General features: G+C 34.3%; 1 protein-coding gene across 2 annotated transcripts in view; it reads left to right on the top strand.

The window, feature by feature from the left end:
* UNC13C (unc-13 homolog C) overlaps positions 1 to 14136 on the top strand; it is an 869114-nt gene that overhangs the window by 478579 nt on the left and 376399 nt on the right. For both annotated transcript variants that reach the window (XM_079129872.1, XM_079129871.1), the window contains 2 exons: positions 10248 to 10326; positions 12513 to 12584. In XM_079129872.1, coding sequence (XP_078985998.1) covers positions 10248 to 10326; positions 12513 to 12584 — 151 coding nt within the window. The remainder of the gene's footprint in view (positions 1 to 10247; positions 10327 to 12512; positions 12585 to 14136) is intronic.

Raw genomic sequence — 14136 nt, forward strand, 5'->3', positions numbered from 1 at the left:
GTGAGAGACTGAGATATTGAGATCATGAAGTAAGATAGATAAGGCTCAATTCCTCTTGGATATTAGGGACAAAGAAAAGGTCAGAACTGAAGTAGATGTCTGGAGGCCTGAGTATTTCTAGCTTGTTGACAATAATCCAGGTATCTTACATGAACTTTTAAATTCATTGTAGTTCAGTTTTCACATCACTAAAATACAAAAATTTAGAATATATAATTCCCTTGGTTGCTTCATTTTTGACACAGATTAACTGTTACCTAGAATTTTAGAACTCTTTGTTCAAGTGATATTCAAAACAGTGAAATCAAAAGGAGACATTTTAAAACATGCAGGGGAAATAATTGGTTCTAAAATTGATTCATTGCCTCGAAAGTGCTCCTAGGTTTGTGGAAATGTTTTAAAACATTTAAAAACTAATTATTGATGTTTGCTATATTCCTAGCAGTCAGCAGAATAGATATGCTCCTTTATTTCAATGGCATCACTTCATATACAAATGTGCTACGTGAATTAGAGAAAGGGCAAGAGAGGGAAAACAAGACAGTGAGAGAAAAGAAAACATTTTTGAATGATGGGTCATGCCTGTTCACTATTCTATTAATACATGCCCAGAATGCATGAGATAAAAGATATGGATATGCTGTACCCTCTTTAAGTTTCAATTTTGTCTTGCTCCTCAGGCATGAACAGTATTGTTCAACTAAGCATAATTTTATTATATATTTTCCATATAACCATTGTCTCTAAATGCATGCCAATTAATTCACTTTGTGTTCAGCCAAGGAACTAGTGATTACTCCATGGAAAGAGGAAATATGACCATGCTGCTATTATTGAGAGATAGCACATTTGTCTCTAATCAAGATTATTTTAGAGTACTGTGGGTGATTTACAATGAAAAAAAAAAAAAAAAAAACAACCTACTTTATGATCACAGTTAAGAAAATCTGGGAGCTACTGAGAGAAAATGGGGAGTCTAGAATGGTTAATGCTGGAAAGAAACTTTATTCCTTGAAGTTTATTTCTATTTTGATACCAATCTCAAAAAAATATTTGAGTGAATAAGAGCAGTGTTTTTCAGAGATTAGAATTAACAGAAAAATGAATTTACTTGAGTCATCCATGAAACTTGCTTGATAAAAATTAAATGACTGACTAGATGATAGATAGGGACTTTGCAAACAACAAGCTAAGGAACAATGTTGCATTTTTAAGGCTAAGGTGATAGCCAAAGACCAGCAGAGAAATAAGTCTGGACCAAAGCTGAATCAAAGAGGACGTTAACAGCTCAGAACACAATGTAGGGCACTATTATAACCTTGACTTTCTGCTCCTCTCTTTCTTTTTTATGTAAATAGCTACCACAATTTCATGTCTGCCAGAGACTCAGTTGCTAATCTAATCCTTAGTTTGGAGGGATGTGACTAACTCTAAGGCTGCAGAGCACCAGCATACATTCAATTAAATTCAGTATTATTCTTGTCTACACAATCCTGTAATAAAATAATTGCTACCAATATTACAGTCTACTTACCTGCATTATCTCAATGTTCTCAACAATGCTGTAAAGCAGGTATTGTTCCATTTTCCATAGGAGATAACTGAGATTCATAGAGGTTTAAAAATAATTTGCTGCCCTAGTCCATCCTAGGTTGTCTTTTTCCCTGTGACCAAATCCTTGCTAATAATCCCCCTTTAGTTTGAGTCCCCTGACTTTATTCCTGATCCACAGACTTCCTTCTTGCTCTTTCCAGATATTATTTCAGAGATAAAAATCCTAATTTTGGAACAAAGACCTTGATTTACTTACTGTGAAATTTCGCTGGGTCAAGGCTTGTTTATTTACCCTATCAGTTTCCATTCATCCCTTCTACATGCCAGAGTTGGTTCTAGGGAAGGACAGATGAGTAAAATATATTTCTTAATTTTTTGAATTATCTATTTTAGTGGGGACATTTTTTGTAATCAAATAAATAGAATGAAGTATTCCAGAAGCTGTTACAGAAGACTTAGAACAATTGTTCTCAGACATTTTGGGCCTCAGTTCAACTAAAATGTAGGACATTCTCCTGTCAATAACAGATACCATTCAACCCTCATGGGAGCTGAAAGCACTTTGGAGAGTCAGGAGCCTTCATTTCTCCTTCCTCTCTTCCCATTTCCTCCCACTGAGAATGCCTGATGTTAAAGCATACTCAGAGGATACTTGGTTGTAATGGGGAGAAGGTACTTACATGTACAATATGAATCAATGAATGTTATGTTTTGTTTGAGAAATAAGTTGACATTGTCCTATGCTAGTGTCAATAGCGGGGACCCTGTAGTACAAACAGCCAAGTGGAACAGTATGATACCTCAGAGAATCTGCGGGGAGTTCAGAATGGCTGCAATAGGGAGTAGAAATCAGAGGAGATGAGACTATAGAGGCAACCCTACCTCACTGGGATGTACAGGAATTTGTTCTAGTTCCTGTAAGCAATAACACATATTAAATGTGAAAAAGACATGCTTAGATTTGTTTTATAGGGAAAGTCTTTCTGATGGCAATTGGGAAAAAGGTCTAGCAAAAAATTTAAAAAAGGAGCGATGGGGCGTGCAGACAAAGCTTAGAGATTAGGACCTGGGATAGGGCATTAGTAGGGCTCAGGAGGGAACAGATGCCCAAATACTCTATTTTAACAATTCTGCAACATACATCTTTATACATTGTAACAAACTAAGATGCATCTTAGTAACCGATGTGTTTTAAATTATCAACAACCAAGCAACAGTTGTCAGAGTGTCATTGCCTGCACATCTGCAAACTCAGGTAAAAATGTCTTGGAAGATGTATTTACTGGTGGCATAGCCAGCCAGGCAACTCCGGTGTCCTAATATTTTAGTTTTAAGAAAAAAGGATGATGTGAGGAAGCATAGGAGTCCATTTTGTCTCCTTTGGGCTCTTGGTAAGATCAAGAGACTTCCAGCATCAAAACCAGCAGCACAGCTATCTGCTGCTTGAAGCAAGGAACACAGGGGCATAATACCAATGAACAATGCTTTTAAGGACTTAGAAGACATTGATTTAGAAAATTTCCCACACATTGAAAAATCTGATTTGAAAGTTACTCCAAAAGGTTGGATTCTGAATGAGAACTAAAGGAATAAAAATTAATTTTGTTTATACTTTGCTTTACATAAATATGCAAAATGATTAATAAATGACAAAAATCTGTTTCATAGATTAGGTAGCTTTAAAAGTACTCTAAATTTGAATTAAAATTGCTAAGAAAGCCTGGTGTTATAATTTAATTGGATTTTTCATAATAGTATATAAACAAATGCTGTATTGTACAACAGATGGTATCTTAGCTTTGATGAAAATGGAATAAAAAAAACTTCAGGAATTAGTGATTAATCCCATGTTGTGTGGGTGAAGCATCAATTATACAGACACAGATATTCATTCAGTTTTGATACTAATAGAAAAAGTGGGGTGGGTTGGAAGAAAACATTTTGATTAGCTAATATTTGGCAGGTGAATAAATAAAATATATAAAGATCATCAGGAAAATCTTGCTAAGTGTTGGTAAAATATGTGAAGTAAAATGAGGTATTGTGTGTTTAGCACTAAATAACTAGATGGATACAAAGATTTGTCTTCAAAAGTCTGAAATAAATAGCTATTTAAAAAGGGTTGTTTTCAAAATATAGTTGTATTAAGGGAAAACGATTTAGAATGATTCATTATTAATCTTTTACAATGCCTTAGTGTTCCATAATGCTAAAAAGATTAATTGCACAGCCCTATCTGATTGACTTGTAACATAGAAATAAACAAGTGCATATAAACAATACATTTGGTATTTTAGGACTGTATTCTTTGATTAGCTTGACAACTATTTTGAAATAAACAGAGTCTACCAATTTTCGGATTTCCAATGGAAATTAGCTGTCTATGAATATTAGCCAATTCATCATTAACCATTCACTTCTGGAAATAAAATAACTTTGTCCCATATGCAGAAAGATTGACTTTGAAAAACCTGCTTGACTTTTTTTCTTTTTAAAATCATCTCATCTTTGGTTCATTTTCATTGCTTCTTAAATTGAGAGATGTTTGTACGTATTTATAGTGTGCAACATCATGTTGTCAAGTGCACATACATTGTGGATGACAAAATCTGCTGATTAGCATAGGCATTACATCATTAGCATAGGCATTACATCGTATAGTTATCCTTTATGTGTTAAGAACACAAGGTCCACTTAGTATTTTTTAAGAAAACAATATAATATTTATATCACCATGTTGTAGAATAGATCTCTTAAATGTGTTCTGACTAACCGAAATTTTAGGGTAATTTTATGGGAATCTGGGCTGGTTCCATAATTTGGCTATTGTGAATTGTGCTGCTACAAACAGCAATGTGGCTGTATCAGTATAGTATGCCAACTTTAGTTCTTTGGGATAAATACTGAAGAATGGGTTAGCTAGGTCATTATGATGGTTTCATTTCTAGGTTTTGAGGCATCTTCATACTGCTTTGCAGAATGGTTGCACTAATTTTCAGTCTCACCAACAACACACGAGAGTACCTTTTCCCCCACATCCTCACCTCATTTATTATTATTTGTACTCTTAATCATTGGCATTCAGACTGGAGTAAGATAAAATCTCAATGTAGTTTTGATTTCAATTTACCTGATTAGTAGAGGTGTTCAGCATTTTTTTGTGTATTTATTGGCCATTTGTATTTCTTCTTTTGAGAAGAGTCTGCTTAGTTCATTGCCCATTTATGATTTGGGTTATTTATCTGTTTGTTTTGGTGTTAAGTTTTTTGAGTCCTTTATACATTCTAGATATTCGTCCCCTGTCTGAGGGTGCATGTGGCAAAGATCTTTTTCCATTCTGTAGGCTCTTTCTTCACACTCTTGTTTCCTTTGCTGTGTAGAAGCTTATTAACTTGATGCCATCCTATTTATTGATTCTTGTGTTTGTTTGGTTTTTTTTTCCCCTTGCACTTTAGGAGTCTTGTTAAGGAAACCAGTGCCTATGCCGATATGTTGAAGTGTTGAGGGCAGGCATCTCTTTGACATATTGATTTCACTTCCTTTGGATATACTCCTAGTAGTGGACTGCTGGATCATATCATAATTGTAATTTTTAACTTTCTGAGGAAACTCCATATTTTTCATAATGACTAGTATTTTATATTCCTATCAGCATGCAAGGGCTCCTTTTCTCCACATCCTCACTGTTTTGTCTTTTTGAAAATAGTCATTCTTCAGGTATGAAATGCTATCTCATTGTGGGTCTCACTAATCCCTGCTGATTAGTGATGTGCACTTTTTTACATACCTACCTTTTTTGTATGTACTATCAATTTTCATGTGATACTATCCTAGTGCCTTCTTGGAGTTCTTTTCCAATCTCTAAACATTCAATAGGTTATCAGATCAATTTTGATTGAAAATAATTAATATGTGCTTTAATCAGTAAAATAATCCTTTTGTTATCTAAATATTGTATTTTTAAAAATTTGCAGAATATATTTAAAGAATTTGCATTATGTTTATTTGTACCAAGATGACTAATACTCTAAGTCAAGCATCATATTTTATTGAATTCTGTACATTATGCTTAATATTATGAAAAGAACAAAGAAATAAAAAATACTGAAAATACTAATATTGGGTGAGAGTTCATTTTAAAGGTCTCACCATGAAAATAATAAATGAATGAGATGATGGACATATTTACTAGCTTGATTTAATCATCCTTCATTGTATATGAATCAAATCATCACATTGTATACCATAAAGGTGAAACTATGGTTTTTTAATTAAAATATTAATTTCTAAAAACTAATAGAGCAAATATTGAATTAGAACTCATCTTGATTCATCTATAAAATAATATCCATTTTTTTCAATTTTACGTGATTCTTGTCTTCTCAGATATTTCCATAGATCTCCTCACCTTTTTACCCATTTGTGATGCCTGTAGTCTGAAAGTCCCTTTTAGATTTGTTCCTAGAGAGAACAGTAGAGTAGTTGGAGGAGAGTCCTCTGGGGAGAATTGTAACCACTTACACAGTGAAATAGGAGTTCTGATGAGAAAGTATTACTCTATTGAAATATTGAAAAATAACCAAATGATAGCAGCACCCCTGGATCAACTGGGCATGCCACTTATTTCCTTCTAGCAAAAATCTTACTTGCTCTTAAGAACATTAGATTTAAGACAATGTAATCCTGCAATGGAAATCTGCCATATTCTGGGTGTTTGATTCAGACCTAGATATGTTGTTTAACTTTAGTCTCATTAAATGTAAAATAGGATTTTCAGCCCCAATGCATACCAATGTCGTAGATATTGGATGATCCAATCATTTAAGCAGTGGCGCATGAGGAGCCATAGAGCATAGGTTCAAATCCTGCCACTGCCATTTCTAGGTAGTGCCTTTTAGACAGTTCTGAAGGATTCTGTGTCTCCATCTCCTCATTTATAAAATGAAGGAAATAATTGTTCCTGCATTTCTTTGGAATTTTATAGAATAAACTGAGGCAATCCAAGCAGAGTGCTTAGAACAATAAGTATTGGGTCAATGTTTACTATGATTGTTAACATTTTATTTGGTACCTGGTAAAACTACATAAATATTAACCATTTTCAGCTAGCTTGTTGTCTACAATCTATAGTATCCAATCTATATCAAAAAGGGCTGAAATAAAACAAATTCTTCCCAGAAACAGACCTCACCTTCAGAGTTACTTGTCTACAATGGCTGGTTTTTATGACTACCTCCTGACCCCCTCATCATTAATCCTAGATAGTTTCTTCTAGATTTAACTAAGTGCATGAATCTGACCTCTTGCTTACAAAGTCAATGATTTATTTATCTACTGATATTTCCAGATTTCACCAATTTTTACTCTTTCCCATATTTCTCCCGATTAGAAAGTATCATAATAAATATTACAAAAGACAGTTTTACATTTGTGGAGAGCTTCACAATACTTATCAGTGCTTCTCTACTCATGAGGTTTGGCCAGTAGGGAAGACTTTTTTAAGGTCTAGGTTTGCAATAAAAGCTTTATTATTATTTGATGGTCAGCCTTGGGAAAATGTTTATTTCAACAATTTATAGTAATGATGAAAATGTAAAAGAAAGAGGGAACACAACCTGATTTTTTTTTTAAAAAAAGGGGGCATTTTTGAGCCTGTGATGGTTAATAGCACATTTTTATTGTGTTTCAACTTTCCAAGATACAAAATTTAAGTGAAATTAAATGGCAAGATCAGAAAAGCCAGAGGTGAATTTTGGATGCCTGCCTTCCAACTTGGGCTCCTTCTCCCATTCAGCTCAAATTTAGCCTTGGTCCTTGAATATCTGTGCTCTGATGAGACAAACATAGGTGTGATATGTCAGGCTCATGAAAACACATGTGTGCAATTGTTTGTATAGGACTGGATCAAAATTCAGAGGACACTTTTGGAATCTGAATTAAGTTCAATGAAAAGAAGGAAATGATGAAAGAAAAAATTATCAATAGAAAGGAAACAATCACTTAATTTATATAACACTTTACAGTTCATAAAATCACTTTCTCAATCATTATCTCAATTGATTGTGTTTCTTTACATAGCTATAAAAGTTACATTAAGAGTCAAAACATTTCAAAATACTTGACAGCAAATTATAATTGATATGCAATGTAGTGGAAGGATATTTGTTAATATATACTTAATATTATTAGTATTATTCACAGACCGGAGAAAGTAGAAATTAACTGGAATCTAGACTAAGAGTGGAGCAAACAATACTGGAAGAATCATTCCTTAAACCCATTCACATAACTGACTTCCCACATGCTTGATGTTTTAGATGTGAGAGTATCAAGCCTTGAATTGGTGTGGAGAGGACAAATATGGAAAGAAGACAGGAGTGAAGGAAGAGCTTACACTAATGGGTTGTGGGTGTGCTTTCTGAAGATGGGTGTTAAGAAAAAATAAGATCATTTGTTTATTTCCCTTTCACAATCTGACAGTTTCTTGAAGTTCAGAAGAGCTTTTAACATTCTTAGCACAACATGATGATTAGTTGGTGAAATGAAGGATGTGTCATTTAGCTTGATTGAATCTTTCCACAATGTGTACATAGATTAAAACATCACATTCCACCCCATAAACATACACAATTATTATTTGTCAACTAAACATGTAATAATGATAAAATGGAAACTATGAAACACAAAACTATTATCAAAAGATGAAAAAAAGGGGGAAAAAGACAAAGAAATAGTTCTTTTTTGTGACCCAAATTCTTAAGCTTTAACTCCCTGTGATTTTTAACAGCACTTGGCTTAGTGTGCCCATTGGCATTAATCTGGGCAATGAGAGGAAAAAATATTAAATTCATTTTTTTCTTTATTTTTTGAGAAAGGGTCTGTGTTGCCCAGGCCAGCCTCTGACTCCTAGCCTCAGGAAATTTTTCTGTCTGAGCCTCTCAAGTAGCTAGGCATACAGGCATAGTACAGAGCCTGGCTCAAGCATCAGCTTCTTTAGCATGCAATAATGGAGTGTTTGTTAAATGTCGTCTCTACTCACTACACATGTTCTCATCCCTTCTTTTCTTCTTTCTCTCTTTCTTTCATCTTTCATAATGTCTGCTTCACATTTGCTCCTCTCCTTTATCCTGTGATCTAAAGGCAGCTTTCTACTGAAGTGCATGAATGTAGGAATGACTTGTTGAACATCGACATCCTTCTTACACGTCTGCAATAGTTTTAATATTTCATGTTTGATTTTGCATATCCATAATGACACTTTACTACTCATGCATTACCATTTTCTTCATTACTATTGTTTTCATTATATTATTATTTTATACAAGTTGTATGATGAAGTTAGTGATTTCTCCAAAATTACCAATCTAGTAGTACTTGAGACCACAAAAAGTAGTGGAGTTAAGGCTATAGCTACAAAGAAAAATCCAGTAAGAAAAAAATGTTGCCCTTTATCAAGATAAGCAGCAGCAACATAGAGGCCATCTATGGAAAATTGGAGTCTAAAATACTGATAAGTTGTTGTTGCTAGTTATATCCCATTACAAAGGCAGAACTCTCCAGCTGCCACCACGAGGCATGAACTGTTGCTCATGGTGAATAAGCTGATCCTGAGCAAGAGATCTGCAAGAGGTTTGCATATCAAGTGGAATAAGGAGAAATTACCTGTTATTTTAACACCTTCTTGATCGTACAAGGTGGCTAGATTGATGCAGTAAAATAATTAAACTCGGTTAAATTCTCTTCTCAAGAAACATAAAGATTCATCTTTTAAAATTCTTTTATTTGCAAAATGACACATTTATTCCACATCTATAACATAGCAAGAGTCTTCTTTATTTCTTATCCTATTTTACTCCATGGAGGTTAAGTACAGTTTTAAGTTTGATAAACATCCTTTAATACTTTTGCATTTATATAACCATACACACATGTGATCTTACTAAAATTATTAAAATGCAAATATTGTTTTCTCTGTTAGGAGTATTTTTCATATACATGCGTAAATTTTCACCTCATCCACTTTAATTATTGCATTCTTCCCATAAATGTATTTAATCAATGTACTATCAGTGACTATTAGCTTTTGTTGCTATAATGAAAAAAATGCTTTAGTGAACATCCTTATACAATAAATTATCTTAATCCCATGCATTTATCCATGAGATAAATTCAGGTAAGTGGATCTTCCAATTTAAGGGCAATCACTAATATTTTAAATTTGTCCATGGCTCCTTGAAATGCCATTTTGGAATTGAATCTGTGAAGATGCAGCACACAGAAAAATGTTATTTTTATAATAAAGGTAATTTCCATTGCAGACAGACCAAAGTTGCAAAGGATGCTTTGATTCTGTTTCATTCTGGAGCTGTAGACTTCTATATGCCTAACAATTTTGATTCACCTCTGTGATAATGAAGAAAAAAAAATAGTGTATCTAACTAGGCTATGTACATCTTAAAATTCTAACACATTGAGCTCCCTAAGCAAGAAAGTTCAGCTTACATGGTAGTTAGAGTTTCTCTCAGACACTGCTTAAAGTCCTGGAGTCTGTTGGATCTGTTACTTTAGGAATTAATTGAAAACCATGGCATCCATGTGACCTTTTTTACAGCCTTTATACAAATAACAGTGGATTTTTTTCTCATACAAAGTCATTGTACTCATTAAAATCACTTCTTTTTGCCCTCTTTCAGGGCTGGGAGGGGACTTTATGGTATTGACAGTATGCCAGATCTTCGCAGGAAAAAAACTTTGCCTATTGTACGAGATGTGGTAAGTTACTCCTGTTTAATTTTTTTCTGATTGCATGTATTGACTTTTTCTTTATTAAACTATAATGTTGTCCTTCTTGTTTAACTATCTAGTTTGTAAATACTTCATGGAATAAAATATATGAGGTCAGAGTCTACCAAGTCTTTCATTTATTATTTCTTTAAAATGTATTTAATGGGAGAAATAACTCTAACCTTTCAACTACTTTTGATATTAGTTAGAATTACAAATTGAGTTAAAATGACTCTAAAATTGAGTTAAAGGAAAACACACAGCATGCCAAATGAGTTGCTGGACTTTGATGTGTTCAGTGTTGTGAAGGACTACAAGTTTAGTAGGCTAAGTCTAATGGTTGATTTAAACTTCTTCAACTTAACTCAGTAGACTTGAATACTTTGTAAAGGAAGCAGATAATATTAATCATTTTTTATAATATATTAAAGCCAATTCTAGCCAAATTAATAAGCTCTTCTCCTATGCCAAGAAAACCATGGTTCCCAAGTCATTAACATTTTTATTAGCTCTGAACATGATTCTGAATAACTTACTCTGCTTTATTGAAATATTCTGGGGAACTAGTAGAAAAGCAAAGAACTGATAGTGGGATAGTGGTCTGTATTAGAGTATAAAGAAAGAAGCCCATCAACATGGAAAAATAGTATTTATTTTCTATCATTCAAAATGTTGCCACATTGTATGGTCATATAGTATTCTTAATAGTTTATGACATGAAAAATGTATTTTCCCATAAAGAAACATAAATATACATGTAGGCAATAATATGCACAATTTTTTGTACCAGCAGTTTTTAATTTTCTAAAAATACCTTTATCTGAAAGCCTTCAATTTGATTTTAAAATAAGATCCTGCCTGGAAAGCATGATGTGTCAGTACAATTATCCAAGATTCCTGTCATTATAGTGTAGACATAATTTTAAAGAGTTAAACTAATTTAACATTGTTATAATCTTCTTATCTTTTCTATGTTTAATTATTTAAACTTTTTTCCTTTCACTCCCGGAATCTTCAGGCCATGGTAAGTGCTTTTCAATTTATTTGATTACTATTTGACACTCTTCTCACATATACTCTGCCCTTACTAGAGGTAAAAGAGGGAAAGATGGGAAAATAAAAGACAGAAACCTACAAGAATCAAAAATGTGGGTTCTCCAAGAATTTAACATCTAGTTCAATTCTGAGAAACTCAATTATGTATACAAGAAAGGCAAGCAGACTAAAATAGATTACAGACATAAATTTAGGGGCAATTACTGATCAGAGATGAATATTATCTTGAATAAACCTTTAGAAATAAGCCTTCTCTAGGTTGACACAGTATGGGGGAAGAGTGACTTTCTTACTTGGATACATGCAGAACTTTAGGACTTGGCTTCATAACCCTTAGGAGATATATTTAAGACCAGGTGGTACTATAGGTATGATCAGCAATGTTTTATTCCACTATGACTTCCCTTTGCTCCTAAAGGAATAGCCTATTTAACATACCCACTTGGAACTTCTGATTTTCAAAGTTCTCTATGGCATTGCTGAGTTACTATATCACACATATTTTGGATAGGAGCAGTTAATGATGGCTCTAATTTAAAGGTGTGGAAACTAAAGAAACTTGACTTATTTAGGATTACTTATATTATCAGCATTAAGTGAGGAATGTGAATCTGGGTATAATAACTCTTGGTAAATAAAATGGGCAACTGGAAGAAAATTTCCTGGCTACATATGGAGGAATATTCTAGAGAGCTGTAAAGAACTCAAAGAACCACCCAGAATCAACTATGATTCAGGCCCATTCCACAAGTCGGGCTAGCTCAGTTTACATGGTCATGTTTTATAAGAAATGAGACCATGAATAGGTTGAGGAATAACAGGTCTAGAAACTAGCCTGGAAACTTTGGGCAAATCACCTGGCCTTGTTGGTCCTGAGTTTCACATGTACCAAGTAGAGGTTGTGTTTGATGATCTACAGGGTTCTTTCCAGCTTCAATGTCCTCTGAGTGCATGTTTTGAATGAACGAATGAACTAATGAACTACTGAGCAAGCAGGTCCTTGTTGACTAAAAAGTGAACAGAGATACCTTCTATTCTTGCATTTTCACATTCTGCTGAGCATGATGTCCGTGACAACCTCCCCATGTATTAATAAGTCATAATTCTGTTTATTTTAGACCCTGGCTGCGCGGAAATCTGGTCTCTCCCTGGCTATGGTAATTAGGACATCACTAAACAATGAGGAACTGGTAGGTGCAGTATCAATTACTAATTATATATTGATCTTGGTCACAGGAGCAAAACCATTCTGCTTGAATCACTCATTTGTAATGTTTATTCCAATGTTTCGGGAATAACTGGGGGCTTGGAAAGCCTGTCCCAAAATATCGCCTTAGGACTTTAGCTTTACTATTATTCCAGTTCTCCTCTGCTTTTCATATATATATGAAACCCTAATAACATTATATTTAGGGTTCAAATTTTACCTCTTTTATGACGCTTTCCCCAAATACCCCCCTACCCTCCTGGTTGAGTTATTAGTTTCTTCCTATGGGCTTTGATAGCATTTAATCATGACCTTCATAGTATCAGTATGGTTACAAGTGAAGGCTGCTATATGTGTGTCCTCCAGTGCATTGTTGTATCCTACAAGTTTGCAAGTTCTGAGTCTGAGTTACGTCACCTATAAAGTGAGGTGATAATAAAACTGAGAGGATTAGGGTGGGATGCTTAATGCTTGGCATAGTATAGGGCATAGTGAACAATACCTATGAGACACTGTCTTTATTTTTATTATATTTAATTTGATTATTTTACATAATATTTTGTTCAGGGTAGCACTGAATCTTTTTTATTGCTCTTATGAAATGCTTTCATCATCATTGCTTAGTATACTGTCAGGCATGAGGTCAATGCTTTGTAAATTCTTACTGAATGAAAGAACCAGGCTGATTAGAAGATAAAGTAGGCTGCAAATATCTAGGTCAGCAATTCTTAAGTTTGGCTCATTAGAACACCTGAGGGAGCTTTAAAACATATCAATGCCTGGGTCTCACTCCCAGCAATTCCAATTTAATTGGCTCCAGGTATAGCCTGGGCATGAGGGATGTTTTTAAAACTCCCAGTATTTGTGCCTTGTGTACTGTGCAGTGGTAGCACCATCCTTCACACTCAGATGGGGATTTATTTACTCAAGACGATTTATCTGTGAACTCCCCTCTGGGAACTAATGTCTCCTACCTTTCCCAATTTTAGCAACTTTGTCATTTTTATAGAATAAAAATGCTGCCAATATTGCATTTCTTGTTTGAACTTTCTATATGCTTGTCAACCTAAGATAATTATTTATATCTGTATTTCTCATTCTCCCCTCCATCAGTGTCACCCACCATCCCAAAGTCAACCTCTCTTAGTTCTTTCTATCAACAAGATCTCCCTACCCCAATACATGCAAACCTGTTCAGAAGTAGGAAAGGACTCTGGGTGTGGTGGCACACACCTTTAATCCCAATCACTTGGGAGGCTAAGGCAAGAGGATCGCAGGTTCAAGGCCAGCCCCAGCAACTTAGTGAGAACCTAGACAACTTAGTGAAATCCTGTCTCAAAATAAAGTTTTTTAAAAGGGCTGGGGATGTGGTTCTGTGGTAAAGTACCTCTGGGTTCAATCCTTGCTACCAAAACCAAAACCAAAAACAAGTGTGAAAGGATGAGGAGGCCCTTTATATTCATTGATCATGTCCATTTGAATATTCAGGGTCTACATCGAGTTAATATATTATCTATTGTGCGAGAAGATTATAA

Source organism: Sciurus vulgaris (genome assembly GCF_902686455.1).
Source record: "Sciurus vulgaris genome assembly, chromosome: 2".
Classification (NCBI taxonomy): Eukaryota; Metazoa; Chordata; class Mammalia; order Rodentia; family Sciuridae; genus Sciurus; species Sciurus vulgaris.